Raw genomic sequence first — 26572 nt, forward strand, 5'->3', positions numbered from 1 at the left:
TCACCTCAGCTCTCCTATTACTATAGTCACTATAATAACATTGGTTGTGTCCCATAGGGCACTGGTGAAAAGTATTGCACTATACCGGGAATATGGTGCCATTTGGAACACAGTATTGATAGTTGCAGAACAGTGTGTTTGGTTAGTAAAGCCGTATAAACATTACCTGGCGGGGCCACCATTCTCTGCCACTTCTGGAACAGGCATGTCTTCAGACAGTCCCTAGGGCTGAGGTTGTAGGTCTTGTGCCTGGACATGAGCTCCTGCATGGGCTCCAGGATGACACACAGCTGCAGATGATGGAAAAAACGAACACACACACACACGCAAATGTTAGATTTGGTAGTATAAAAACGCAAATGCATATATAGTACATATACACATTGTTTTCCATGTTGGTGAAGATGTATCTGTAACTGTTGTGTGAGCTTCGCTCTACAGGGTATCATTTCTACATACTGTATCTGAAACTCTGTATTACAGAATCCAACAAGGAGAATCCTCAAGTGATCTATGAACTCATCACAAAGAGGACACGTGGGCCAGTTTGTCAGCTTAAATAGGTAAGACACTCACAGCTGTGTAACTTTCACATGTGGCAAACAGCCTCCCTCAACAGTTATCTTTGGCAGCAACAAACATTAAAATGCTCGTCCCTGCTGTCACACCAAAGCATTGTCATGCAGGTACACAGACCCTTCAAATTAGTGGATTCAGCTATTTCAGCCACACCCTTTGATGACAGGTGTATAAAAAAGATTACACAGCCATGCAATCTCCACAGACAAACATTGGCAGTAGAATGGCCATACTAAGGAACTCAGTGACTTTCAACGTGGCATCATCATAGAATGCCACCTTTCCAACAAGTCAGTTTGTCAAATTTCTGCCCTGCTAGAGCTGCCCCAGTCAACTGTAAGTGCTGTTATTGTGAAGTGGAAACGTCTAGGAGCAACAACGGCTCAGCTGTGAAGTGGTAGGCCAAACAAGCTCGTAGAACGGGACCGTCGAGTGCTGAAGCGCATAGCGCGTAAAAATTGTCTGTCCTCGGTTGCAACACTCACTACAGAGTTCCAAACTGCACCGGCTCGAGTGGTGTAAAGCTCGCCGCCATTGGACTCTGGAGCAGTGAAAACAAGTTCACTGGAGTGATGAATCACACTTTACCATCTGGCAGTCTGATGGACGAATCTGGGTTTGGCGAATGCCAGGAGAACTCTACCTGCCCCAATGCATAGTGCCAACTGCAAAGTTTGGTTGAGGAGGAATAATGTTCTGGCGCTGTTTTTCAAGGTTTGGAAAGGGAAATCTTAAAGCTATAGCATACAATGACATTCTAGACAATTTCTGTGCTTCCAACTATATGGCAACAGTTTGGGGAAGGCCCTTTCTTGTTTCAGCATGATAATGCCCCCGTACACAAAGCGAGGTCCACACAGAAATGGTTTGTACTCATACAGGTGTAGGATCTTAATTGGATCACAACTGTTGAAGGAGAACCTTCCAGCAATGCAGGAAATGTCAAATTTGTAGTGTATTTGATGTTTAAAAGGCTTCTCGAGTTAGTAATTTCCCCCTTTGCCTTACTAAAAATGTATAAACCCATACAAAAATGTCCATTAATTATAATCCACATAATAATTCACATTTACTGATGCTGCAGGTTTTGTTTTCCTGCTGTAGCAAACTGGCTTAAATTAAGATAATACATATCCTGGCCTATCAAAACAGACCTGGATGTGTAAATAGGATCAGTTTAGCCTTTTAGATCATAAGGAATAAGAGTCACTACTACTACAGATCTATTTCCTAATGCCATTGGACGGTATGCAGGCGAAGAGAACATGCATGTAACACATGTAGCACACTAAGCCCATGTTGTTTCTCTGTTGCTGTCCTCTTGACACGGCAATATCCCCCCTAGCTCAGGGAACAATCCCTGGATTTGACCCTGAAAACAAGTGCTATTTTCAGGTTGAATGGTAGGAAGTCTGCTGCACGGCTCTAACACATGGAAAGGCTTAAATACAGTGACCAAAAAAAAAGCTTGTTTTGACCCTTGGTCTGGAAACCGTCAGTCTCTTTGGGAAGAACTGATAGATGGTAGGAAATGCATGGGCGCCGTTTGAAAGACAATAAAGACTCCATTTACGTGAGGAGAGGGCGTATTTTATTTGAACAGTGACACTCTAAGATAGCAAGAGAGAAATCATTACGGCTCACTGTGACGTGAGGCAGACCGATGATATTTACTCAATGTACAGTATGAAATTGATCCCACCTCCAAAAGTCAGCCAATTCCTAATTTGCCTCATAGCCAAGACTAGGATTTGTTGGTGAAAAATTACAAGGGGTATTTTGTTTGGGATAAGTTAGGTAGGTTGTGGGGTGTCATAAAAATTAAAACTCAAAGGAATAGCCTAGTAGCGTTACACTAACGGCCATTAGCGAAATCTCCTATAGGTAATGGATGACATATTGTCTTTAACTGTAAAGCAAGTCTGTCTGTGTAATTTGAGTTATGCAAAATAACTAAATAATATACTGTAGGTGTGTTATGGCGCACACCTCTCCAAAACTAAACTCAATGTATTCCATATGATCATTCCATATGCTTTCCATAATTTTCATGGTATGCTGCAAGAAATCTTTAAAAAAACATGAATCCAACAAAATGTTAAGAACGGTCATTCAAAAATCTACCCAAAAGCCCTCTGTCTCTGTCTCTGTCTCTCTCCCCTCTCTCTCCCGCCCCTCTCTCTACACATTCTTCATAATAAACAGCGGCTAAGCTCTTTGCCGTCTCTCCGTGCTGCATTTCACAATTATGAGTCAACAGGGAGCATTCATTAATGTTATGCTAATTTTCTCAATCCAATTAATTCACTCCCTCTCTCTTTTCTCCCTCACTCTTCTTCTCTTGTTCTCCCATTTGGAAATCGGAGCTGTCACTCAATCTTGGAATGAAAAGCACAAACAAAAGACATCTGAAATACTGACTAATGTATTCTGGTGCAGACTGCTGAGAAGTCCACTAAGTTTATGTTATAAATACACTGAGGACTGGATCCAAAAAGTAAAGAAGAACATACATATAGGTGGATATTCACTGATGCATCTATGTATTCAGAATAAAATAACATATTGTGATAGCTGTCAATACTCTATGTATTCAGAATAATATAACATTGTAATAGCTCTCAGTACTGTTTTATATATTCAGATTAAAATAACTTATTGTAATAGCTGTCAATACTGTTTTATGTATTTAGTTTAAAATAACATATTGTGATAGCTGTCAGTACTGTTTTATATATTCAGATTAAAATAACTTATTGTAATAGCTGTCAATACTGTTTTATATATTCAGATTAAAATAACTTATTATGATAGCTGTCAGTACTGTTTTATATATTCAGATTAAAATAACATATTGTGATAGCTGTCAGTACTGTTTTATGTATTCAGATTAAAATAACATATTGTGATAGCTGTCAGTACTGTTTTATGTATTCAGATTAAAATAACATTGTGATAGCTGTCAGTACTGTTTTATGTATTCAGATTAAAATAACATTGTGATAGCTGTCAGTACTGTTATGTATTCAGATTAAAATAACATATTGTGATAGCTGTCAGTACTGTTTTATATATTCAGATTAAAATAACATATTGTGATAGCTGTCAGTACTGTTTTATATATTCAGATTAAAATAACATATTGTGATAGCTGTCAGTACTGTTTTATGTATTCAGATTAAAATAACATATTGTGATAGCTGTCAGTACTGTTTTATGTATTCAGATTAAAATAACATTGTGATAGCTGTCAGTACTGTTTTATGTATTCAGATTAAAATAACATATTGTGATAGCTGTCAGTACTGTTTTATATATTCAGATTAAAATAACATATTGTGATAGCTGTCAGTACTGTTATGTATTCAGATTAAAATAACATATTGTGATAGCTGTCAGTATTGTTTTATGAATTCAGATTAAAATAAAATGTTGTAATAGCTGTCAGTACTGTTTTATGTATTCAGATTAAAATAACATATTGTAATAGCTGTCAGTATTGTTTTATGTATTCAGATTAAAATAACATGTTGTAATAGCTGTCAGTACTGTTTTATGTATTCAGATTAAAATAACATGTTGTAATAGCTGTCAGTACTGTTTTATGTATTCAGATTAAAATAACATATGGTGACATCTATCAGTACTGTCTGTGAATGGAATTATGTTGTATATTCCATCTTGACATTTTATAAATATTCATTTTCAGGTACCTAACAATTACAAATTGTGGAGGGTATGGTACCTATATCAAGGTGATTGATGGACTGAATAGTGGTATGTGTGTGTGTGTGTGTGTGTGTGTGTGTGTGTGTGTGTGTGTGTGTGTGTGTGTGTGTGTGTGTGTGTGTGTGTGTGTGTGTGTGTGTGTATCTTTGTGTGTGTGTCTATGTGAAAGGAAAAGAGAGAGAGCAACAGAAAGCAACAGAAAGACCCACACAGACACAGCCGGAGAGAGACAGACAGAGAGACAGACACAGACAGAGAGAGACAGAGAGACAGAAACAGAAACAGAAGGACACAGACAGAGACAGCGAGAGACAGAGAGACAGACACAGAGAGACAGAGAGAGACAGACACAGAGAGACAAACAGGAGACAGAGAGCTCTTACCCTGAGGTAGTTGAGGGTGAAGTTGGTCAGCCCCATGCGGGTGATGTTTTTGGAGAGCTGTTCCAGAACCTGGGGGTCTTGTGCCTAAGGGTTGGGGGGGGGGGGGGGGGGGGGGGCAACATACAGTTTGCATTAATATTAACTACTAATATTAATTTGTTAGAACTCTTTTATATAATAGAAGTCTTCAGTCTGAAAATGCTGTGTATTGACAAAACAAAAGACAGATGAGAAGCCTAGCATGGCTCTGCTTCCATTCAAAATCAAAAACACACTAATTCCCAGTTGAATCTTGGTGTAGAGAAAGTCAGGAAAGAAGGACGATGGAAAAAAACACACTTTAAAATCGGTTTATCTTAGAGTATGATTTGAAATTGGAAACTAAATATCAATATCAAGAAGCCACCTGACTACAGCTTAGTGTTGTGAGAACCTGTGACTCAAAGAGATGTCAAATACTTTCTCAACTATGGTCATCAACAACTACATTGAATACCCATTCAAAAATTCAGTGTCAGAATACACGAGCCTTGAAATACCCACAAAGCTGTCCCACTGGGCAGACGTCAGCTCAACGTCTAGTTTTGATTTACATTTGGTTGAGTTGTCAACTAACGTGAATTGAATGTGAAATCAAAAAATAATTTCATAATTTCATTGAATTTAGGTTAAAAGTTGTGTGGAAAAAATATGAAATGGGCCTCCTGAGTGGCGTAGCAGTCTAAGGCACAGCATCACTGTGCTAGAAGCATCACTATAGACCCAGGTTTCATCCCAGGCTGTATCACAACCAGCCGTGATCGGGAGTCCCATAGGGAGGCGCACAATTGGCCTAGCGTCATTCGGGTTAGGGGAGGGTTTGGCCGGGGGGGCTTAACTTGGCTCATTGCGCTCTAGCGACTCCTTGTGGCAGGCCGGGAGCCTGCAGGCTGACCTCGGTCGTCAGGTGAACTGTGTTTCCTCTGACAAATTGGTGTGGCTGGCTTCCGGGATTAAGTGGGCGGTTGTTAAGAAGCGCGGTTTGGTGCTTCTTAACAACCTTCGCCTCCTTCGCTCCTTCGGTTGAGAGGTTGCAGCGATGAGACAAGATCAAAATTGGGGAGGAAAAAGGAGATAAAATACAAATCTGTTTTCAAATCCAATCACTTTTCCACATTGATAAAACACCATCGCATTTTATATTTTGTATGAAATGATGTGAAAACAACATTGATTCAACCAGCTTTTGCCCAGTGGGGTGAAACTATGAAATACCCACACGTATTTTTGTCACGTTCCTGACCTTATTTCCTTGTTTTGTCTTTATTTAGTATGGTCAGGGCGTGAGTTGGGGTGGGCAGTCTATGTTATTTGTTTCTATGTTTAGGTTTGTTCGTTTGGCCTAATATGGTTCTCAATCAGAGGCAGGTGTTTGTCATTGTCTCTGATTGGGAACCATATTTAGGTAGGCTGTTTTCAATGTTTGTTTGTGGGTGATTGTTGCCGTGTCTGTGTTTGTTCGCCACACGGTACTGTTTTCGTTCGTTTGTTCACGTCGTTTATTGTTTTGTATTTTGTCAAGTGTTTTTCGACTTCGTTCATATAATTAAATCATGTATTCAAACCACGCTGCGCTTTGGTCCGATCCTTGCTCCTCCTCAGACGAGGAGGATTACGACGAATGTTACAATTTTTCCAATACAAAATGTGTGCTTTTACAAGAAATTAATGTTTGAGCAAAAAATTTTTTTTTAGAATTTTATAACAAAGCCTGCAAAATGTGTGTGTGTTTGTGTGCGTGTGAGCACATACAGTACATCCATGTGCATGTGTATATGTGTGTATGTGTGTGTTTGTCTATGTCTGTGTGTGAATGTCTGGGGGAAATGTGCATGCACACACGAACTAGCACAATTGTGTCTGTCTAAATTCAGTCTTCTCACTTCCAGTCCGGACTCTCTCTACACTTTTCATTAGTCGAGGCTATGATCAAAAGAGCTAACTCACTTTTACACATCACTCGTATGCCTGTGAAATATCCGTCCAAGGCCCACAATACCCTACTCTCCTGAAATTAGTGGGAATACCCACAGGGGCCAATTTAATCGTGTGTGAATTTCATATAAAGACTTGGCAAAAAGAAGGAGGCTGGCTATTCAGGGAAAAGTACTTAAATACACCTTTAGGCCCACAGGGCTGAAGTAAAAGTTGCAGTGTTGCACACTTTGAGGTAGGTGTGTTTAGGTTATGATAGGTGACATGCAGACAGGGAATGTATTTGATGCAAACATATTCATGATATTAGAGTATGAATAGAGTATGACTGTGCACTACTGAATATAATTTACAATGTATGACGTATGGAACTATGACAACCTATAAGTTGCTCACTTCACTGCCATTCCCTCTGTGTGACTATTATGTTCATTACACTGGAATTAAACAGATTATTCATTTGACCTTGTTATTTTTTTTGCTCAGGCAAGGGCCCTCTTTCATCCAAGCCTTCCTTTGATGTCTGCAAATAAATTGGTTTTTAAAATCCCTCCAAATTGGGACACTTTCCAAACTGCTTTGTATAGCTTTTAAATTCATATGCTTATGAATAGCGTCTAAGTGTCTTGGTGGAGTTGGGCCACTTAAGAGCCTGAGGAAGAGGACTCTCATTAACAATCGAGAATAGGATACACCTGGATGGAAAATGGGTGGGTGGTGGTTGGTGATGTCAAACCATAGAGTTGGATAGAGAGTATATGTTTGCATCTTGCCATAATGGCTTCTGTGACAGCATGGGCATCCCCCTCTATCCAGCATAGGCATCACCCTCTATCCAGCATAGGCATCACCCTCTATCCAGCATAGGCATCACCCTCTATCCAGCATAGGCATCACCCTCTATCCAGCATTGGCAGCACCACCTATCCAACCCTAAGTGGTAAATTTGTGTCGCCGTGCAGTCGGCCCATGTTGATGATGTCACACCACTCACGTGCATGGCCAGGATGCTGCGGGGGATGAGTTCTCGGTATTGCCGGATGGTGAAGTGCCAGGTCTTGATCCTCATGAGGTCGTCAAAGGCAAATTCAAGAATCAGTCGCCCCTCTGTGCATACCTGTCCAACAACAAAGATGGGGAACACTTTATCTGAAGGGGGTACACATTAGGCATTCATAACATCTGCATGAGAACAGGCATGACACCTTTATGAGTCTTGTAGTATTATTCATAACAACCTTTGTGACAAATGTAGGCCTATAGTATTCAGCTTCATTCAAAAGCGCTTTTCAAAATAAAAGGCCCTTGGGATATAGTATACTACGGTTTACTTCACCTTCAAAATAATTCCCCATATTGATGTATTTCTTTTACGATCAGTCATTTTTAGCTAGCTGGCACGTGGCCGTCTGTTTATTTGGGTAATCATTACAGGGATCGATTCTTAATACTCAGCAGGATGTCATTCACTTTGGAATACGTTGAAGTTGTTTGGAATTGGGCAGACTATTATTTACTCTGTCCTTATTCAGCTGGTCTGTCCTTGTTCCTCTCATTCCTCACACTCTCTTGAAGATGATGTTGAGAGTAGTGTGTTTACGGCAGAGACACAAGAACTTTGGGTCAGAGAGAGTTGCCAATTAAGAGAGAGAGAGAGAGAGAGAGAGAGTGTGTGAGAGAGAGAGTGAGAGAGGGAGAAAAAGACAGAGGAGGAGTGTGCAAGAGAGCGAGAGAGAGAAAGAGAGAGAAATGGAGCGTGTGCAAGAGAGAGAGAGAGAGAGAGAGTATGTGTGTGGACGAGTATGAGAGAGCCAGAAAAAACACACACACATTCGCCCCTTTAGCCGAATTCAGTGTTGTCAGGGCTCTTGCAGTTCCCAATGTTTCGTTGCCGTGGCAACCGGAGGGAGGGATAGAGCGAGCAGAAGAAAAAAAAATCAGCTGATTAGTTGGCATGGCAACAGAAAAGATGTAATCCCACCAGACACTCTAATCAATGCCCCCAGCACAGATGGTCTCCCGAGGATCAACAAGAAAGAGGCTGGCGGGCATACAGGCCTGGTCACGTGGTATCACTCCGCCACACTGGAAAAAAAGAAAAAGTAGAGAAAAGGGGAATATTTTTTCCTCTACTAGCTCCTACCATTGAATATATGATTTAGGGCGTTCTGGGGATGTAGAATTGTCTATGCTACATGGCTAAAATGTGACAATGTTTCTGTGTGCCTTGATAGTGTATTCATGAGTTATTCTTACTATTGGGATTAAGAGTCGGAACTACTTTTTGATAGTTATTGAGCTTAACGGTTAGTCGTTGGAGGGATGCTGTTCAGGCCGATAATGTGTATGTTTTTAGATAGATTAATGAGGATTAGACAGAAGCAATGTTTTTTTAAATTATCATAAGTGTTTAATGGACAATGGAAAGGGCTTTCATTCTAGTTTGAAAATGATTCTAGCTGCTTCTCATACTATTGAACTCCAGCCACAGTGCAAAAGTATGAGTTGAACAATACTGGCGACAGAGCTAAGTGAAATTCTGTATCGCTTCCATTGGTATTAACACAAAGACCTACACATGCTAAAATATATTTTTAAACATCATGAAACCTTTTCACGGGAGTTAAATAAACTATACGGATTGTTTGCCACTGGGGGTACCCTTGAGCCAAAAGGGGTCCCCTAAACGGACAGAAATATTGTCCAGAAGAAATGTATGAATATTATATCATATGTGTACATAAACTGTACAGCAAACATTCAAGCCAAAATGTGATGGAAACTATTAAAAACGACACCTCTATGATATCGGTTGGCTAAAGTGGCTTGTTAACAAAACCTTCGGTCTTACAACACGACACTTCACAGGACGTACGAAAAGTATGGGCAACGGATGAAAATCCTGGTCAATAAAAACACTGTCCATAAAAAGGTAAGGCCCCTTGGAGGGTCCCCATTGATTTAAGATGCCTGTAATAAATCTTGTGCACATTCGCTTAGCTAAGAGATCTCAACCACATATTCTGAGAGTAACACAATATCCCATCATTCTCTACTGTATAAGGTGCAACTGTAGGCCTTATTCATAATGGATTAGGTTTATATATCAATATTACTGAAAGATTATTCATTATGAATAAGGGCATAATAGAGCATTACTAACACACCTGTTACATGTAGTTACAATATAAAACATCATACATTCATTGTGTATTAGGCTGTAATACAGTTAATAACAGGAAATACATTCTATAGTCAAGTGTTCATTGTATTAGGCTGTAATATACCGTTATTACACTGATATTACGTACCAATTCATCAACCATATCAATTCAATTCAATTTGCCTTTTACTTAAACAGTTTACACAATTAACAAATTAAAATTAAACGGAGAGAGATTGAATCAGTGCCTGATAAACTAGGCTGGCTTTTTTTCTTCTGTCCCCACAGGTAGCGATGGTCCACTGGGCTACAGTAACATGGACCTTAGCCCAGATGCTACGATGCTACATCCACAGAGCCCCCACCTGGTTCTTCTGTCCCCACAGGTAGCGAGGGCCCACTGGGCTACAGTAACAAGGACCTTGGCCCCGATACTACGATGCTATATCCACAGAGCCCAGGTATAGTAGGACCTGCTGGGTGTTGAATGGAGGTACTGGGACACCATAGGGGTACAGCAGGGGGTACCATCATCCAAAAACCGGCACTCCCGCCTCACACGCACACACACACAAACATGCACACATACTTCGGGTTTACACATCCAGATTACTCCCAGTGGGATTGTGGGGGCTTTTCCCTCTGGGATAGGGAAGCAGACCGGGAATGATTTCTCCAGGGATGAGGAATCGGGGGATGGAGGGAGGGGGTGGAGGAGAGGGAAGAGGGAGGAGGGAGGAGGGTGGAGGAGAGGGAAGAGGGAGGAGGGTGGAGGAGAGGGAAGAGGGAGCGAGGTAGAGAGCTCATTGAGATTCAGCGCTCCAGAGCCAGAAGCCTGGATGGAAGCTCCCGGAACGTGCTCTGTTAGTGGGATTTATTTTAATGAACAAAATTTCCCCTTCCTGATTTTGTTAAAGCTTGAATGGGGTGGTTGGCTGAGAAAATGTCACTGCAATGAGAAAAGGGTTCCAAAAGGATTCTTCGGCTGTCCCCATAGGAGAAAGGGTTCTACCTGGAACCCAAAAGTTTTCTACCTGGAACCAAAAGGGTTCTACCTGGAACAAAATTGGTTCCCCTATGGGGACAGCCGAAGAGCCCTTTTGGAACCCTTTTTTCTAAGAGTGTATGGTATACACCTAACATGGTGGCCAGGTTATATGATAACACTGTATTGTGGGTAAAATTGGGCCAGCCTTAAAATCATGTTGTGTGCTTCAATGCAGTGTTCATTCAGGGCACAAGGAATTTCTGTAGCTATTCTCGCTAGCATGAGCCTCACTTTAAATTCAAAAGACAGTCTGCAGAACCAGATTCCAATGCAGTTTACCATCTGAATCAAGTAATGCTAGATACTCCTGTTAAGAGACACGCCCAACATGCACTATATTTCCTTCAGATTTGTGAAAAATAATTGTATAAATGTTTTAAAAAATACTCTTATGGCATAGATACGAACTTGAAATAAATATTTCAATTTGATAGTGAACTTCATAAAATCACATAAGATCTTGGTGTTTTGGTCACAATGACAGCCTTGCATTGTATACAGCCTTGCATTGTATACAGCCTTGCATAAGTCACAATGACAGCCATACAGATACAGGAAAAAGTAGTCATGGCAGGGGCTGAACAGGGTATAACATTACGTTTGCCAACTTGGTCTCAGACTAAATGTAACATAGTAACCGAAAATTCGGGACGGTGAAATTAGTATGATATGTTACGTTTGGTATGGTACCATAAGACAGAAGGTTACTTAAAGGAGAATTTCCATATTTGTGAAATAATCTAAATGTTTTATGTAAATGGTTTGTTAAAGAAGGGTCCAGACACTTTTGGCTTGTTTTTGAGAAACTTATCCCAGCTGCGATTCACTTCCTCATTGCTTGTTGTGTAGTATCAGGGATCAACTTACATCCCTATACTGAGAGCGTGTCTATTTCTAAAAGGACATATTTAGATGTTTTTGGAGCTTGTCTTTGGCGTGCCCTGATACTGTACAACGTGCAATGAGGCTGGGGAAAGGTTCTCAAAAAACAAGCCAAATCACAAAAAAGGATGTGCGTATAATGCGAATGTCTAGCAACCCAAAAGTTGAGACTTCAAATCTAATCAACTTTAGCATTTTAGCTAATTACCAACTTCACAACTACTTACTACTTTTTAGCTACTTTGCAAATACATAGCATGCTAGCTAACTCTTCCCCTAACCTTAATCCTTTAACCTCACTCCTAAACTTAACCCTAAACCCTAGCCTAGCTAACATTAGCCACCTAGCTAACATAACGTTACACCATGCCCAAACCGGACGTGAGCGTACGCCATCGTGCGCAAATTGATTTTGTCCCCCCACCACAAACATGATCACGACACACCAGTTGAAATATCAAAACAAACTCTGAACCAATTATATTAATTTGGGGACAGGTAAAAAACATTAAACATTTATGTCAATTTAGCTAGCTAGCTTGCAGTTGCTAGCTAATTTGTCCTATTTAGCTAGCTTGCTGTTGCAAGCTAATTTGTCCTGGGATATAAATGTTGAGTTGTTATTTTACCTGAAATGCACAAGGTCCTCGACTCCGACAATTAATCCACACAGAAAACGGTCAACCGAATCGTTTATAGTCATCTCTCTTCCTTCCAGTCTTTTTCTTCTTTGGAAGAAAAAGACTGGAATAAAAGGTGTATTACCTCGACCGACCGAGCTCAGTTAATCTTTCAATCACCCATGTGGGTATAACCAATGAGGAGATGGCAAGTGGGTATATGCTTCTATAAACCAATGAGGAGATGGTAGAGGCAGGACTTGCACCGCGTTCAGCGCCATAAATAGAACTGACTTCTATTTTAGCGCTTGGCAAAGCAGACGCTCGTTGGCGCGCGCAAGCAGTGTGGGTGCAATGATTGAATAACATGTATGTCCACATTTTATTTTGCAAAACTCCCGCACGCGACGCGAGCGGTGTGGTCAGCATGTTAGACACCTAGCTAATGTTAGTTACAACAAATTGGAATTTGTAACATACCATACGTATTGCAACGTGTTGCATAGTTACACATTGAAATTCGGAACATATCATACAAACTGCAATTCGTAACTTATCATATGAATAGTAATTCATAACCTATCATGCCAAATGGATGATGGACATCCACAAAAACATACCATTCTAAATGGAGTGTCCACGGATTTACATACAGAATAATTCAAAATGCTGCCTGCAGCAGCATGCGCTCAAAAGAAAAGGAAATGCTTTTTAACTATGTTATTAAATGAGTCTGTTTTCAACAAATTGACTGTTTTAGACTATTGTATTTTAATCAAGCAAGAGAAATAAATGTGAAATCACTACTGAGTGAATGAACAAAATCATTTTGGAACAAAAGCTTTCAGACATTTAAATTCTCTGTCGAAATCAATGTGTTAAAAACACAAGTCATGACGTAATGGTTAAAGTTACCGCTTGTAAATCAGAATATTGGGTGTTCGCCTCCCGGAGATATTATGCCCTCATCCTATGGCAAAGTTTCCCAAACTCAGTCTTGCCCCCCCCCCCCCCCCTGGGTGCACATTGTGGTTTTTGTCCTAACACTACACACCTGATTCAAATAACCTATTCATCATCAAGGTTTGATTATTTGAATCAGCTGTGTAGTGCTGGAGCAAAAACCAAAACGTCCACCCAGGGTGGGCCCCAGGACCAAGTTTGGGAAACCTTGCCCTACAGTACTGCCCAGCGACACAGTGATTTATGGCAAAGTGGTGGATTGTGGGCATGCGCCTGTCATGGAGAAATGCAAACACCAGCTGGTTGACAGAGCGCTGGGCCATCTCTATGCACTTGTTGATGTCCTCCTCACACTAGAACATCCAACTCCTCCACTGTGTCATGTCAGAGTAGACCACCGTTGTCACAGGGAACTTTCGGATGGACTACCTCCAAATCAACTCTCATCTGACACGCCAGGGCTGTCCCCTCTGTGTGTCCCAAGTCGTTTCCACTGAGGTGGATGAATATGATATATTCACGATCACACCTCGCCTTGGCGAGAGAGAATATTTCAAAATCCTTTCACGGAGAACAGCTCATCCATATTTCACACTCCTGTAGTCATCTAGCCAGCTCCATTGTTTAATCGCATGGTAAATATTTGCTTCAGTCTTTGTTTCCTTGCTCTCACCAATTTGCTTTGAGCAATGATCAGTAGGATTATGAGCTGGGATCTTATCAATAAATAAAACCAATAAAACCCACAACATTGTGAGGGTTCACTAAGGAGAGCACGTGTTAAACTGTATAATAATGTTACATAATCACCTTCCATGGAAATTAAAATAAATTGTAAAAAAATCACATTAAAAACAAAAAAAATATGTTATAGGTGAGAATAGGCATTGGTCCAAAGCTGAAAAAGTAAGGAAATTCACATGAGCACTACAATGCCTATTCCACCCATGCTCTACCAAGATTCTCCAGCACACAGCTTTGAGCTACTACAGTAGCTATGTTGGTATTGTACTTCAAACTATGTGTAGGCAGGTTGTTTAGGATTCAAACCATCTCAAACAGCCTAATTCATACTCAGAGGGATAATGAACTGTACAGTGTCCTGCTTTTATAATTATGTACACTGGTGTGTACACTGGTATATATATATAATATATATTATGTACATGTAACCGATGTGAAATGGCTAGCTAGTTAGCGGTGCGTGCTAATAGCGTTTCAATCGGTGACGTCACTCGCTTTGAGACCTTGAAGTAGTGGTTCCCCTTGCTCTGCAAGGGCCGCGGCTTTTGTGGAGCGATGGGTAACGATGCTTCGTGGGTGACTGTTGTTGATGTGTGCAGAGGGTCCCTGGTTCGCGCCCGGGTCGGGGCGAGGGGACGGAATAAAGTTAAACTGTTACATACACTGGTGTATATATATAGTAGCAGGTTCAAGGATGTGGGGTTTCCACGTGACCAAGTTCAATAACCAAGGAGTACAACTAGAACGCAAATGGAGAGTTTATCAGGGAGTTTTGCACACTGGGGAAAGGAGGGGAATTCACCAACCATTTCACAGTCCACAATCCGTTCTCGTTGTCCGTTTCATTCTCCAGAGGTAATCCTAAAACTCGGGTCCTCAGCCAAACCGGTTCAGTACACAGCGGGGTAATCAGGCAGTCCAGGTCACAACGGGAAATCACACAGATATTTCTCTCTTCATAACACACGCTTCCCTCTTCGTTCTCTGCCCCTTTGTGCAGTCCGTTTCCTCCTTTATCCCCAAGTACTCCCTGACTTAATGATCCACAGGCTCACCTCGTTGGGGCAGGAAGTCCATATAAGGCTCGGGGGTGGAGCCAGCGAGCTGCAAGATATCTTCCTTCAACAACCACTCCCCTCTCCCTGCTGTCAGCTTCGTCCGGGAGGGAGGGGCGGTCCAGCTCCCTAGAACATCCCTCCTGGAGAGGGCATCGGCATGTGGCATTTGGAGAAGTACGGGGTCACCAGCACGGGTCCAGAACACAGGTCCAGAACACAGTGCTCCCTTTAGGTCCTAGAAGGATTTCTCCGTCCCCTCGGTCCACATCACCTGGGCGGGCAGACAGCTCCTGGTCAGATTGTCAGGGAGCTGGCTAGGGAGGCAAAGTGGGGAATAAATCTCCGGTAGTAACTAGTCAACCCCACAAACGTGCGTACCTGCTTCTTGGTGAGGGGGCGGGGTCAGTCCCGAATTGCCTCCACTTTCTTCACCTGGGTTTGACACATCCCCTCCCAATCGTGTACCCCAGGTACTCAGCCCCCTGCAGGCCGAGCCGACATTTCTTTGGGTTCGCTGTTAGCCCCGCCAACTGGTTTAGATGTGTCTCCCACTCGCTTTCATGGATAACAATATCATCGATGTAGGCTGCCACGTACTCACGATGGGGACGGAGAATCCGGTCCATCAACCTCTGGAAGGTGGCCGGGCCCCGTGCAGCTTCTTGTAATGGAACAGCCCGTCAGGGGTGGCGAAAGCAGTTTTCTCTCGTGCCACAGGAGTTAAGAGCACCTGCCAATAACCCGTCATCAGCTTGAGTGTGCTGATAAATCGGGCGGTCCATAGCCGTTCGATTAATTCATCAATTCGGGGCATGGGTTAGGATTCGAACTTTGAGATTTCATTTACCTTTCTAAAATCATTACAGAAGCGAATAGTGCCGTCTGGTTTCGGCACAAACACTATGGGGCTACCCCACTCACTATTCGACTCTTTGATTATATCAGCTTTTAACATCGTTTTTACCTCAGTCCTGATAGCCTCTTTGCTTCCGGTATGCGGTAGGGTCTCAACTTCACATTTATCCCGGGTTCGGTGATGATGCTGTGCTGTACCAGATTGGTGTGTCCTGGTTCACTGGGGAACACATCCCCACCTTCTCAACGACTTTGTATGGCCCGTTCCATTGGGCCAAAAACATTCTGAGGTGGGGACTAACACCAACACTTTGTCTCCTGGCTAGAAGTCCCTTCGTTGTGCCCCTCTGTTGTACACTCACGCATGGGCCTCCTGGGCCTCCAGCACATGTTCCCTTACCAGGGACCACAGAGTTGCCATCTGGTCTCTCATGTCTTCCACGTGCTCCACCATGGTCCGGTGGGGCGCCGGTTGCTGTTCCCAGGCTTCTTTAGCCACATCCAGCAGTCCTCTGGGTCGTCTCCCGTACAGGAGTTCGAAGGGAGAGAATCCTGTTGACGCTTGGGGCACTTATCGGATCAAAAACATCAGGTAGGGTAGCAGCTGATCCCAATTCTTTCCGTCCATCTCATCACCTTCTTTAGCATCTGCTTCAGGGTTCATTTGAATCTTTCCACCAACCCATCGGTCTGCGGGTAATACACTGAGGTGCGCACCTGGGTTATTTTCATTAGTTTGCATAGATCCTTCATGATTCGCGACATGAAGGGGGTGCCCTGGTCGGTCAATATCGCATTGGGGATGCCTACTCGGGAGAACAGCATGACTAACTCACGTGTGATTCCCTGGTGGCCATGGTGCGCAGGGGAATGGCTTCCGGGTACCTGGTGGCATAATCCAGAATCACCTCAGTTGCCCTCGGTTGCTCTTGGGTAGAGGTCCTACCAGGTCCATTGGGATCCTGCTGAAAGGGACTGAAATAATGGGTAGGGAAATTAAGGGGCTGCGAAAGTGGTTTTGGCACCTGCTGGAACTCCGGGCAACTGCGGCAGTAATCTTCCACTGCTCTCTTCACCACCGGCCAGTAAAACCATGCCTTGATCCTGTCTGAGGTCTTCTCCACCCCTAGATGAGCCCCAAGAAGGTGGGAGTGCGTCAAAAGTTCAATAACCAAACACGCACAAGGAGCACAACTAGAATGCAAATGGGGGGTTTATTAGGGAGTTTTGCATACCGGGGAAAAGAGGGGAATTCACCAAACATTTCACAGTCCACAATCTGTTCTCGTTGTCCGTTCTGTTCTCGAGAGGTAATCCTAAAACTCGGGTCCTCAGCCAAATCGGTTCGGTACACAGTGGGGGTTATCAGATAGAAAACACGATCATATTTGAAACACAAGTGGTTCTGAGCTTAATTCAATATTACACAAGTAAGCTAACAGTTACAGAAATCAGGAATGCAGACAGGCTCTATCTATCTGAGCTACTGTGTCCAACACACCACCACCTATTGTTATGTTGGGCACCAATTTACCAAAAAAGGTAATATAGGCATGCACCACATTACTATAAGGCAAAACATCTCAATCAAGCCTGATGGTCTGATAAGTATAAAAACAAAGCATTTAAAAGCAAAGCACCTTTAATTTATATAAAAAAAAGCATGAAATGTTAGCGTAATGGGATAATGTCATATTATTGTGGAAGCACCTCATCTAAGAGTATGAATTAGGCTGTTTGAGAAGGTTTGAATCCTTAACAATCTGCCTACACATAGTTTAAAGTACAATACCAACATAGCTACTGTAGTAGCTCAAAGCTGTGTGCTGTAAAACCTTGGTAGAACATGGGTGGAATAGGCATTGTGCCGCTAATGTGAATTTCCTTTATTTTTTGGCTTCAGACCAATGCCATTCTCACTTAAAAAGTAGTTCTTTTGTTTTTAATTGTGTACAACATTGCATAGGTTACAATGACAGGTTTGCATATATTTTTTTAACTAGGCAAGTCAGTTAAGAACATACTCTTATTTACAATGACGGCCTAGGAACAGTGGGATAACTGGTTTGTTCATGGGCAGAACGACAGATTTTTACCTTGTCAGCTGGGGGATCCGATCTAGCAACCTTTCAGTTTCGGGACCAACACTCTAATCACTAGGCTACCTGCCACCCCAAATTACAGGGGTTAGGACCGCGGCGGACCGCCCATTAGGGCGTTAGGGGCGGTGGCCCACTTGTGATTGGTAATTTATTTACATTTTTACTGTATATTATATAATTCATGGATTATGTTTTAAATTCTCATAAAAGTGCGGTAAATGTGTACATTTTCCTGTTTCAAAAATATATTGTTCAAAACAGGCTGTAGTTACTTACTACTCTGCCCCTTAGTGACTGCCAGCAGCAGCAGCTCCACCTTCGTGGGTGCACATGCCATGCCAACATGGCCTGGACTTTCTTGCTATGAGGGGAGCTGCCCCAATGAAATTGCAGGATACCATAGCATAAATTACAACCGTACAAAGTAAATGGACCGTCCTTAGGCACTCAAATGTACGTCTGCTCAGTCAGAACTTCTGGGTCTGCTCTAGTCTCCTCCCAATGAGTCTCTCGTGGCCGGACGGCTTTTTTCCGCACTTGAGACTAGATCTGCTCTATAAGGTACAGATGGTGCTAAAGCAAAAAGCTAATTATAATTAACTTGTGAATAAATAATCATAACAGCCATGGAAGCCCGGGACCTGATAAACCGGACAACTACATCCAACAAGAGTCGAAGGACAGAGGGATACACAAGCTAGAACCTTCTCATTGCGTATCTGGTAGGACAAAAAAGCATGGCCAATTTTGTTTCCCACCATGTTGTTCATCATGTTCACTTGTAGGTGACAAGGCAACGTGTTGTGTGGACTAAAACAGCATAACACCTTGTGTATCACAAAGCTTGATCAAATTAATTAGCCAGCTACAGTTATTTTGAGAAACATTGAGAAATAGTTTGAAATATTTTTGGGTCAAATTAACCAGTTATCTACCTTTGATAGCTGGTAGCTTGCTAGCTAGTTAGCTCCCATGCCAATGTCAAGTCTTTCTAAACTAATATCTGACTAACTCGGAAATACGAAGTTATGAAAGTTAACTGGATACTATCCTAGCTAGTTATCCCAAGTTAGATAATGTGTTTTCACTTATTGTATCTGAATGGTTATTGCGTTCTTCCTGGTTTCCACTAGTTACCACAGCCACAAAGTCAATATCTATATTGTAAAAGGTCATGAAAACAACATTTTAGGTGAGCGTTAGGCATAAGGTTAACAGTGTGGTTAATGTCAGGGTTAAAGTTATGTTTAAAATCACATTTTAAGAAGAGAAATTGTAGAAATAGGTGGGCTTTATGACTTTGTAGCTATGGTAACAAGTGACGACCGTTCTCCCTGGTGAACTCGTTCGTTCATGAGCTGGCTGCTTGTTCTAAATAGCGCAATCTGATCTGTTCAAAACACTGGCAGCATGTGCAGCAGTGGTTGCAAAAGTGAAATAGGTGCATTTATACTGTTGTTCAAATGCACAGATCGCTTTATATATCTTCTCAAAGAAACTACCGGTAGTTCAAAAACGTGGCATCATATTTCTGTCATGCTGCTTTGTTGACAACTCCAACCACCTGGCGTCCTGGGTATTCAGCCAATCAGAAGCAGCCCCTGGGTTAGGATTACAGACCTTACCTTTGTAAACATTGGCTTCCCATACTGGGTGACCATGGTGCACTGATCACAGTCCACAGTGATGCAGGAGTTGTGGAAAGACTCCTTGGAGTGTTTGAGGATGTAGTACAGGTCAGTGACTCCGCCCTCAAACACTGTGCTGAAGTAGCGCGGGATGAGTGTTCGTCCGATAGCTGAGAAAAAGGAAAAAAGAGAGGGGAAATTATTCATAGTTGAAATATGAGACTAAAATAGTGAAGGGTGAGTGTCTGTCCAATTTAAAAAAGGGAAAAATAGGAAAAATACATAATTCCCTCATCAAGTAATTGATTCATTTGTAGACTTGAGTTTTTAACAAACTAGCTTTTGTAGGATAGCAATGATCTATTATAATGTGACCAAGACCAATTATACCTGACCAAGACCTATAGGTGAATGGACAGTGTTACACCATGTTCCTATATGCTAAGTGGTTTTAGTCATTACTGATCTGCTTTCCTTTGTCTTGTTGTGAAGTGTCCACACAGTAACAAAACATTTGTTTTGCAAAATACAGGTTCCTTTACTTGTTTGCCTGTTTAGTGAGGGATTGATTCCAAGCAATCAAAACCTGGACAGTCTGGTGAGAAAGCTACAGGAAAGCTGTAAGTGTTTACTAGAGAATGCTAAAAGAACTCAAAGCGCAGGAACGCCGTGGATTTAGAGTTTGACAAAAACAAGAGAAAGAGAGAGAGAGAGAGAGAGCACAGGAGGAAGAAGTATGTCAGTGTCTTTTGCCCTCAGGCTTCCTTTCTTCTCTCCCCTCTGTTCTCTGTCAACTACTTCTCTGTTTAAAGGAATATAATGGAGGATATGAAAGGACGATGCTGTAGGATACACTGTGACTTAATGCAAAACAGACAGGATATCTCTTCATCACGATATCACAAAACTATATCTCTTCATCACATTATCAGTTTGTCTGGGAAGTGAATGTGTAACAAGGAAAGGAGACAATGTATCTACAATAAAGTATACTGTATATACTTGTTTGTGTTTATGTTCGAAGCAGCCATATTGGAAAGGAGAATGGCTAAATATGAGTTCTTATTTGTGTTTGGGTTCCAAAGCAGCCATTTTGGAAAAGAGAAAAAAGACCAAAAAAGACAAAGAAAGAGAAGAATCTGAATTTCCACTTTTGAATAAAAAAAAGCCCTGCATGTTGGAAATCCATCATCCTACTCTCTCTCCCTCTGTGAAACAAGCTTGTGTTACTCTGGATTTTCTCTCTGTCAAATCTTCACTCTGTTGTGTGGAATTATGTTACTCTGTTCCCCAGAGGGAGCAAAGTTAGGGAAATAAAACTTCATTTAGAAATGTCCCCCAAAGACAGTAGTGGCTGAGGCTCCTGAGGTTATGACACTGCAGAGAGAGACAAAGAGAGAGAGACAAAGAGAGAGAGAGAGAGAGAGAGAGAGAGCGGGAGAGAGGGAAAGGAAGTACCCGTGACTGGCATGTTTTTGGAAATTCAATAATACCGGGCATGACTAAATAAAGATATAAAATGTTTGGCAGTGTGTGAGCAGTGGCTGGAGGATGGAGGGAGGAAGGGAGAGAGGGAAATGAGGGAGGAAGAAGGAGGGTGAGCAGTGGCTGGAAGAGGGAGGGAGGGAGGAGCTGCAGTCCCAAGTCGCTGTGTGTGTAAATGATGCTCTCCCCTCATAGTTGAAAAAGAAAGTGAGCACCAGGAGCGGAGCTGACTGCTAAGGAGATGGGAGAGAGACTTAGAGGGAGAGAGAGGCAATGGGAGAGAGGTAAAGGTAGAGAGAGGAGATGGGAGAAAGAGGTAGAGGTAAAGAGAGGAGATGGGAGAGAGAGGTAGAGGGAGAGAGGAGATGGTAGAGAGAGGTAGAGGGAGAGAGAGGTACAGGTAGAGAGAGGAAATGGGAGAAAGAGGTACAGGTAGAGAGGAGATGGGAGGGAGGGAGAGGTAGAGGGAGAAAGAGGCAATGGGAGAGAGAGGTACAGGTGGAGAAGAGATGGGAGGGAGAGGTAGAGGGAGAAAGAGGCAATGGGAGAGAGAGGTACAGGTGGAGAGAGGAGATGGGAGAGAGGTAGAGGGAGAGAGAGGTAGAGGGCGAGAGAGGGGCGACGGGTGAGAGAGGTAAAGGAAGAAGAGATGGGAGAGTGGTAGAGGGAGAGAGGAGGTGGGAGAGAGATAGAGGGAAAGAGAGGAGGTGAGAGAGAGGAGATGGGAGAGAGAGGAGATGGGAGAGAGGTAGAGGGAGAGAGAGGAGATGGGAGAGAAAGGAGGTGGGAGAGAGAGGAGAAGGGAGAGAGGGAGAGAGAGGAGATGAGAGGAGATGGGAGAGGTCGGAAAGAGAGATACCCAGATATGTTTCTAGCACACATGACCTACCCAGAGGCTTCAGTAGAAGCTTTGCATGAGGAGCCTCAACCAAAACATATCCCACAAAATAACACTGCACACCCCACCAAAGACACACTGATAGAGCGTGTAATGGCAGGCCTGTAATGGCAGGCGTGGTAAACAGTTTACCATTTCAAGCTCCATAGTCCAATGTTTCCCCTTCATATTTTAGGCCGAGTGCAAAGAGATCCAAAGCATCTGAAGCTATTATATTGGGGTATGGTGGGGTTGTGGGTGGTAACAGAGCTAGGCTGTGTGTGTGTGTGTGTGTGTGTGTGTGTGTGTGTGTGTGTGTGTGTGTGTGTGTGTGTGTGTGTGTGTGTGTGTGTGTGTGTGTGTGTGTGTGTGTGTGTGTGTGTGTGTGTGTGTGTGTGTGTGTGTGTGTGTGTGTGTGTGTGTGTGTGTGTGTGTGTGTGTGTGTGTATGTGTGCGAGAGAGAGCAGGTATAGGTATATTTATTTTTTGGTACTATTCAAAATGAACGGGTCAGGGACATGGTGAGAGTCTTTACAAACCTCAAGGTTATTCAAATGATGACCTCTTACAATTAACACCACTACAGTGACGGAAACCTCAAGCTCACAATTGGTTTTGAAACAATTCCTTCCCCTTGTTTATCTCTCTCTCTCTCTCTCTCTCCCTCTCTCTCCCTCCTCTCTCTCTCTCTATCTCATCTCTCGAGCTCTTTCATTCTATCACTCATCTCTTTATTCTCATCTCTCTCGATCTCTCTCTATCTCTCATCTCTCATCTCTGTTGCTCTCTCGATCTCTCATATTCCCATCTCTCTTTTTTATCACCAAGTTGATTGGCCCATCTTCAGAGGCGGGCACTCGAGAGATAGGATTAGCTGCCGCTTGTTTGGGTGAACATGACGAGCAACATATGTCTCTCAAGCAATGTGTACCCAAACACGCAATTTACAAATAATTAACGGCATGTTAATTAGCCACATTAATTCATGCCACTTTGTGGGATTGTTCCCCCCGTGAGTTAGTCCCCAGGACCGCTGCCAGGATCCTGAGCCAACAAGACGTGAGAGAAACAGTTTGGGCTCGGAGCAGAACGAGGGGTGTCTGGAAGGGGGCCGCTGGCTGGCTTTCTACTAGAAAGGGGGGGTGGGGGGGGGGGGGGGGGGTATGTGTGTGTCTCTGGGTGTATGTGTGTCTGTGGGTGTACTGTATGCTGGTGAGAGGGATGTGTTGAAGGTGGTTAGAGGGATGTGTTGAAGGTGGTGAGAGGGATGTGTTGAAGGTGGTGAGAGGGATGTGTTGATGGTGGTGGGAGGGATGTGCTGAAGGTGGTGAGAGGGATGTGTTGAAGGTGGTGAGAGGAATGGTCTTAAGGTGGTGAGAGGGATGTGCTGAAGGTGGTGAGAGGGATGTGCTGAAGGTGGTGAGAGGGAGGTGCTGAAGGTAGTGAGAGGGATGTGCTGAAGTTGGAGAGGGATGTGTTGAAGGTGGTGAGAGGGATGTGTTGAAGGTGGAGAGGGATGTGTTGAAGATGGTGAGAGGGATGTGTTGAAGGTGGTGAGAGGGATGTGTTGAAGGTGGTGAGAGGGATGTGTTGAAGGTGGTGAGAGGGATGTGTTGAAGGTGGTGAGAGGGATGTGCTGAAGGTGGTGTGAGGGATGTGTTGAAGGTGGTGAGAGGGATGTGTTGAAGGTGGTGAGAGGGATGTGCTGAAGGTGGAGAGGGATGTGTTGAAGGTGGTGAGAGGGATGTGCTGAAGGTGGAGAGGGATGTGTCGAAGGTGGTGAGAGGGATGTGCTGAAGATGGAGAGGGATGTGTTGAAGGTGGTGAGAGGGATGTGTTGAAGGTGGTGAGAGAGATGTGATGAAGGTGGTGAGAGGGATGTGTCGAAGGTGGTGAGAGGGATGTGCTGAAGGTGGTAAGAGGGATGTGCTGAAGGTGGAGAGGGATGTGTTGAAGGTGGTGAGAGGGATGTGCTGAAGGTGGTGAGAGGGATGTGCTGAAGGTGGTGAGAGGGATGTGATGAGGGTGGAGAGGGATGTGTTGAAGGTGGTGAGAGGGATGTGATGAGGGTGGAGAGGGATGTGTTGAAGGCGGTGAGAGGGATGTGTTGAAGGTGGTGAGAGGGATGAGCTGAAGGTGGTGAGAGGGATGTGCTGAAGGTGGTGAGAGGGATGTGTTGAAGGTGGTGAGAGGGATGTGCTGAAGGTGGTGAGAGGGATGTGTTGAAGGTGGTGAGAGGAATGGTCTTAAGGTGGTGAGAGGGATGTGCTGAAGGTGGTGAGAGGGATGTGCTGAAGGTGGTGAGAGGGAGGTGCTGAAGGTAGTGAGAGGGATGTGCTGAAGTTGGAGAGGGATGTGTTGAAGGTGGTGAGAGGGATGTGTTGAAGGTGGAGAGGGATGTGTTGAAGATGGTGAGAGGGATGTGTTGAAGGTGGTGAGAGGGATGTGTTGAAGGTGGTGAGAGGGATGTGTTGAAGGTGGTGAGAGGGATGTGTTGAAGGTGGTGAGAGGGATGTGCTGAAGGTGGAGAGGGATGTGTTGAAGGTGGTGAGAGGGATGTGTTGAAGGTAGTATGAGGGATGTGTTGAAGGTGGTGAGAGGGATGTGCTGAAGGTGGAGAGGGATGTGTTGAAGGTGGTGAGAGGGATGTGCTGAAGGTGGAGAGGGATGTGTCGAAGGTGGTGAGAGGAAGGTGCTGAAGATGGAAAGGGATGTGTTGAAGGTGGTGAGAGGGATGTGTTGAAGGTGGTGAGAGGGATGTGATGAAGGTGGTGAGAGGGATGTGTTGAAGGTGGTGAGAGGGATGTGCTGAAGGTGGTAAGAGGGATGTGCTGAAGGTGGAGAGGGATGTGTTGAAGGTGGTGAGAGGGATGTGCTGAAGGTGGTGAGAGGGATGTGCTGAAGGTGGTGAGAGGGATGTGATGAGGGTGGAGAGGGGGGTGTTGAAGGTGGTGAGAGGGATGTGATGAGGGTGGAGAGGGATGTGTTGAAGGTGGTGAGAGGGATGTGTTGAAGGTGGTGAGAGGGATGAGCTGAAGGTGGTGAGAGGGATGTGCTGAAGGTGGTGAGAGGGATGTGTTGAAGGTGGTGAGAGGGATGTGTTGAAGGTGGAGAGGGATGTGTTGAAGGTGGTGAGAGGGATGTTTTGAAGGTGGTGAGAGGGATGTGCTGAAGGTGGTGAGAGGGATGTGCTGAAGGTGGTGAGAGGGATGTGCTGAAGGTGGTGAGAGGGATGTGTTGAAGGTGGTGAGAGGGATGTGTTGAAGGTGGTGAGAGGGATGTGCTGAAGGTGGTGAGAGGGATGTGCTAAAGGTGGTGAGAGGGATGTGCTGAAGGTGGTGAGAGGGATGTGCTGAAGGTGGTGAGAGGGTTGTGTTGAAGGTGGTGAGAGGGATGGGCTGAAGGTGGTGAGAGGGATGTGTTGAAGGTGGTGAGAGGGATGTGTTGAAGGTGGAGAGGGATGTGTTGAAGGTGGTGAGAGGGATGTGTTGAAGGTGGTGAGAGGGATGTGTTGAAGGTGGTGAGAGGGATGTGTTGAAGGTAGTGAGAGGGATGTGTTGAAGGTAGTGAGAGGGATGTGTTGAAGGTAGTGAGAGGGATGTGTTGAAGGTGGTGAGAGGGATGTGTTGAAGGTAGTGAGAGGGATGTGTTGAAGGTGGTGAGAGGGATGTGTTGAAGGTAGTGAGAGGGATGGGCTGAAGGTGGAGAGGGATGTGTTGAAGATGGTGAGAGGGATGTGTTGAAGGTGGTGAGAGGGATGTGTTGAAGGTAGTGAGAGGGATGTGTTGAAGATGGTTAGAGGGATGTGTTGAAGATGGTGAGAGGGATGTGTTGAAGGTGGTGAGAGGGATGTGTTGAAGGTGCTGAGAGGAATGTGTTGAAGGAGGTGAGAGGGATGTGCTGAAGGTGGAGAGAGGGATGGTTTTAAGGTGGTGAGAGGAATGGTCTTAAAGTGGTGAGAGGAATGGTTTTAAGGTGGTGAGAGGAATGGTTTTAAGGTGGTGAGAGGAATAGTTTTAAGGTGGTGAGAGGAATAGTCTTTAGGTGGTGAGAGGAATAGTCTTTAGGTGGTGAGAGGAATGGTTTTAAGGTGGTGAGAGGAATGGTATTTAGGTGGTGAGAGGAATGGTTTTAAGGTGGTGAGAGGAATGGTCTTAAGGTGGTGAGAGGAATGGTCTTTAGGTGGTGAGAGGAATGGTCTTAAGGTGGTGAGAGGAATGGTTTTAAGATGGTGAGAGGAATTGTTTTAAGGTGGTGAGAGGAATGGTTTTAAGGTGGTGAGAGGAATGGTTTTAAGGTGGTGAGAGGAATGGTTTTAAGGAGGTGAGAGGAATGGTCTTAAGGTGGTGAGAGGGATGTGCTGAAGGTGGTGAGAGGGATGTGCTGAAGGTGGTGAGAGGGAGGTGCTGAAGGTAGTGAGAGGGATGTGCTGAAGTTGGAGAGGGATGTGTTGAAGGTGGTGAGAGGGATGTGTTGAAGGTG

General features: G+C 43.8%; 1 protein-coding gene across 6 annotated transcripts in view; it reads right to left on the reverse strand.

Moving 5' to 3' along the window:
• Positions 1-26572, reverse strand: part of LOC129858244 (LIM domain-binding protein 2) — a 125660-nt gene that overhangs the window by 31040 nt on the left and 68048 nt on the right. For all 6 annotated transcript variants that reach the window (XM_055927331.1, XM_055927330.1, XM_055927329.1 and 3 more), the window contains exons 3-6: positions 19726-19898; positions 7660-7782; positions 4692-4775; positions 167-290 (exon numbers count right to left, since the gene is read on the reverse strand). In XM_055927331.1, coding sequence (XP_055783306.1) covers positions 167-290; positions 4692-4775; positions 7660-7782; positions 19726-19898 — 504 coding nt within the window. The remainder of the gene's footprint in view (positions 1-166; positions 291-4691; positions 4776-7659; positions 7783-19725; positions 19899-26572) is intronic.

The sequence above is a fragment of the Salvelinus fontinalis genome, chromosome 6, assembly GCF_029448725.1.
Source record: "Salvelinus fontinalis isolate EN_2023a chromosome 6, ASM2944872v1, whole genome shotgun sequence".
Classification (NCBI taxonomy): Eukaryota; Metazoa; Chordata; class Actinopteri; order Salmoniformes; family Salmonidae; genus Salvelinus; species Salvelinus fontinalis.